Source organism: Megascapheus bottae, chromosome 6 (genome assembly GCF_031878675.1).
Source record: "Megascapheus bottae isolate mThoBot1 chromosome 6, mThoBot2.hap1, whole genome shotgun sequence".
NCBI lineage: Eukaryota > Metazoa > Chordata > Mammalia > Rodentia > Geomyidae > Megascapheus > Megascapheus bottae.
In genome coordinates, this window is record NC_143514.1 from 58611408 (window position 1) to 58615740 (window position 4333).

Sequence of the window (4333 nt, forward strand, 5' to 3'; positions counted from 1 at the left end):
ATTCATACATGCTTCAACACACAAGCTGCCAGAGAAGGAGCAACTGGCTTCCTGAGAGTTGTAGGGGCTGAGAGATGACCTCCTTGGGAGACCCTGCACAGCTAGGGTGCCTGTGCCCTACATAGAAGTGGCCATCACAAGGCGTAGGTTCGAGTCACTTGGGTCAAGATTTTGCTGTGTATTTCCAGGAAACCTTTTCAGCCTCTGAGCCTCATCTCCATCGAAAAGAATAAAGAGCTTGAGTGGGACTAAGATCTGACAGTTCTAGGGGCCTAAATCTCTGGCCTACCTAAACACCTCCCTCCTCCCTTCGCCTTCCTGTGGTAAATTCAAGCTGACACTAGCCTAGACTGGAGTCTGAACCCCGAATGCCCAACGAAACCCCTGAGAAAGCGTCAAACACTTAGCCCCAGGACACCACGCAAAGCCTGGGGCCGGGCCGGGGCTTCAAAGGGCCGAGTGATCACGGGGGCGGGACTTCGAGGAAACGGAAGCGTTTAAGCCGACCAATGAGAGCTCGGAGGCGGAGCTTCCCCGCCCCTCGGTTTAAGACGTCTCGGGCCCCGGGGCGGGACGCGCGAGAGCCTCGCGTCTCCGGCCGGTGGCTGTTTTGTTGTTTTGCCTCGGTGAGGGACGGCCACGGGGTCGGCTGGAAAGCGGAGCTGAGAGCGTGCCGGGCTGGCGAGCGGAGCAAATCGGATTCGGTTTTCCTCTGGCTGGCTGGGTTGTGAGGAATACACGGTGTCCTGGCCTCCCGCTCCGGGGAGCCGCTGGCCAGGGCCCGGGGGACGCCCGCCCTGACCCTCCGCACGTCGCCTCCGCCCGCAGCCAGCCCGCTGCCATGGCCGACCACCTGATGATCGCCGAGGGCTACCGCCTGGTGCCGCCACCCTCCGCTCCGGCACTCGGCCCTCACGCGCTCCGGACTCTGCAGCCTTACGCCGGCCCGGGGCTGGACGGCGGGCTGCGGCCGAGGGGGGCTCCACTGGGGCCGCCGCCGCCCCCACCCGGGACCCTGCCTTACGGAGCCTTTGCACCTCCGTCTTCCTTCCAGCCCTTTCCAGCCGCGCCGCCCCCGGCGGCGGGCGGCGCGCAGCTGCAGCCGGTGTCCACGCTGTACCCGGGCCGCGCCCCCGCGCTCCCCGGAGCCCTCGGGGGCCCCGCCGGCCTGCTGCCGCCGCCGCCCGCCGCCGCGGCCCCGCCGCCGCCGCCCGCGCAAGCCCTGGGCGGCATGGACGCCGAACTCATCGACGAGGAGGCGCTGACGTCGCTGGAGCTCGAGCTCGGGCTGCACCGCGTGCTCGAGCTGCCCGAGCTCTTCCTGGGCCAGAGCGAGTTCGATTGCTTCTCGGACTTGGGGTCGGCGCCGCCCGCAGGTTCGGTGAGCTGCTGACCGCGCCCCCCACACCCCCAGAGGAGACGCGGGCCTGGCTGCCCGCCGGACTCTGCCCCCAGCCACCCGGCCCGCACGCGCCCTCCGCCGCGGGTGTGCCCCGGGCTGGGACGCCGGGCTGGGACGCCTGGCTTGCCTCCAGGCCCTGCCTCTCGGCCCCAGGACACTTTGGCATTTTCCCCCACCCGTGCCTCAGCGGGAAAGTAAAGGGGACTGACCAGTTTTCAGACTCCACTTCTTGGATTCCGTGTCTAGACTTTCTTCGCCCCTTCCCACCCCCCTAATCTGAGCCATGGCAGGCGTCTGCCTGATTTCCCGACTCCGTGCAGCTCACGACCAGGACTGGGTCCTCGGAGCCACGATTCCCCGATCCCTCACTGTCGCTGGGGGAGCAAAGATTGTACGGCCCTTAACCACTGCCCAGTGGAGCGATGCCCCAGTTGGCCTCCCAAACCGAAATAAACCTGGATCCTTTTACAGTCTTGAGTTTTCCTTTCCTTAGCATCCCAACTATATTCAACTTTCACGGTCCTGAAGCTGTTGGAGACCACAGCCCACAGCTGAGGGCAGGATGAGAAAATATCTTGAGTTGTGACACCCTGTGAGGCAGAGGCCGCCACCGAATGGCACATAACCCCCTGGACTTCCCACTTGGGGGGCAGGGGATGGGCTAGGTGGTACCTGAGGATTGAGGCAGACCAGAAAGACCTGGTTCTGGACTGCTATTCTCACTTGTCCAAGACAGTAGAATCCCTTCAGCCTTTCCAAGCTGTTTCCAGTCTCCTCTAGAGATGACTTTAACACAATGCCAGACTCCTAGGTAGTCCTCAGTAAATGATAGAAATGACTATTCTACAAATTGGTGCTAGGTTTGTTCCAGGCTTCATACCAAGCTGGCTCATGCTTCTTGAAGAATTCCAGTCTGAGGTAGGAGTAGGGGAGTGACAGACTTGGAAATAATTAATCATGGTACATGGTACATGATGAGGTGCAAAAACCAGCTGGAACAGTCAAGGTGCCAAGCCCAGAAAGAGGAAGTTTGAGCTGTTTGGGGTGGGAGTCAGTTCAGGCTTCCCAGAGCCGGTGACATTTGATGTAATGAAAGCATTGGAGTGATGAATATGTTTTTAGGGCTTGCACAAGAGACTACTTAGAAGCAGGAAAGCCTCCAGTGCAGAGAATATATAGAACATCCTGAAGACACAGGAGAGGTGACCGCTGTACAATATGAGGTCAGTACAGTCACCACTTCACAAGTGAGGGATGTGGACCTGTCCCAAGCCTCCAGGATTTGGCTTCAGTCCCGATCATTGGTGTGTGTTCCTGCCCGCCCACTGCTGTTGACTCTGGAAAGACCTGAGAGATGGGTTGAGGAGCGAATGAAGGCAAGGAGGAGCCCGTGGTAGGCAATGCTAAAGCCAGGCATTAGCACAGTCTCTAGGAGACAGTGGATTCCAGAGACTGGAGAGGAACTTGTCTAGACATTCTGTCCCCAAATGTTGAACTGTGCTCTAGTGCCAAGTCACTTGTTCTCATGACTCTTCAGCCACCTGTGAGTTTTCCCAGAGCATTCTATTCTGTGTGGGCACATGCTCTGAAGCCAGCAGGATGGGCAAGGAGTGGGTGTGAGAAAGTATTTGGCAAGTGAATAAAGGGCTCCTCTGAGACCTTAGGCCTCTAGGACAGGATGGAGACAAAAAAGAGGGCCTTCTGGGTAAGGGCACGCCTGATCTCAATTGAAGAAGCTCCCGATTCACCCAAGACCCAGACCGTAGACAGAAACAAAGGGCTGAATAGGAATAGAGAAATTTAGCTCTGGCTTGACAGTACCTGATTCCCTCTTTCTTGGCCTTAGTTTCCTCATCTGTAAAATGAAGGTAATATTCCTCTCCTATTTTATAAGGCAATGAATCTTGTCATGAGTGAGGGACAAGTCAGGGGTAGGGTTGCTCAGCAGTTGATAAACTCTCAAATTCTAACCAGGTGCCAGTGGCTCACACCTGTAATCCTAGCTATTCAAGAGGCTGAGATCTGAGGATCGTGGTTCAAAGCCAGCCCAGACAGGAAAGTTCCTTCAGGCTCTTACCTCCAAGTAACCACCAGAAAACCAGAAGTGGTGCTGTGGCTCAAGGGGTAGGGTGTGGTAGCCTTGAGCTGAAGAGCTCAGGGACAACGTCCAGGCCCAGAGTTCAAGTCCCCAACCAACAACAACAACAAAAAGGCCATGTCCAGAGTAGTTACATAAGTCAGGTAAATAATACATTTCTTAGCTGGGCACAGGTGGCTCACGCCTATAATACTAGCTGCTCAGGACACTGAGATCTGAGGATCACAGTTCAAAGCTAACCCTGGCACTAAAGTCCATGAGACTCTTATCTCCAATTAACCACCAGAAAACCAAAAGTGGTGCTGTGGCTGAAGTGGTAGGGCGCTAGCCTTGAGCTGAAGAGCTCAGTGACAATGCTCAAGCCCTGAGTTCAAGCCCCATGTGGGCACTCCCAGTTTTTCCTTCCCACCCCCACCCACAAGTTGTATAGTTCATTTTCAACATCATGTCCAGGGAAGAATCCTTCATTAAAGGTCAAGAACTAGCTGGGTGCCAGTGGCTCACACCTGTAATCCTCACTACTCAGGAGGCTAAGCTCTAAGGATGGTGATTCAAAGGCAGCCGGGGCAGACATATCTGTGAGACTCTTAAATCTTTCAGCAAAAGCTGAAAATGGGAGGTTAAGTGGTAGAATACCAGGCTTGAGCAAAAAAAGCCAAGCATGAACAAGACTCTGAGGTCAAGCCCCGAGTCTGCCCTCCTCATCAAAAAAATAAATAATAAAGATCAGGAATGAGTCATGGCAGATAAGACACTCTTTAGCTTTCTTTTTTATTCTCATTCATATGAAAGTTTCCACAGACTGCCATTCTTTTGAATTACCAATTGACTAA

The 4333-nt window shown here is 55.7% G+C and overlaps 1 protein-coding gene across 1 annotated transcript; it reads left to right on the top strand.

Moving 5' to 3' along the window:
* The first annotated feature begins 744 nt into the window (after positions 1-744).
* On the top strand, positions 745-1872 carry Cited4 (Cbp/p300 interacting transactivator with ED-rich tail 4). Its single transcript, XM_090333795.1, has one exon. It carries the CDS (start codon positions 842-844, stop codon positions 1391-1393), a length of 552 nt encoding a protein of 183 aa, XP_090189921.1. The 5' UTR covers positions 745-841; the 3' UTR covers positions 1394-1872.
* Positions 1873-4333: the final 2461 nt, after the last annotated feature.

Coding starts and splice junctions, on each gene's coding strand:
- Cited4 (XM_090333795.1), top strand. CDS start 842: ATGGCCGACCACCTGATGATCGCCGAGGGCTACCGCCTGGTGCCGCCA.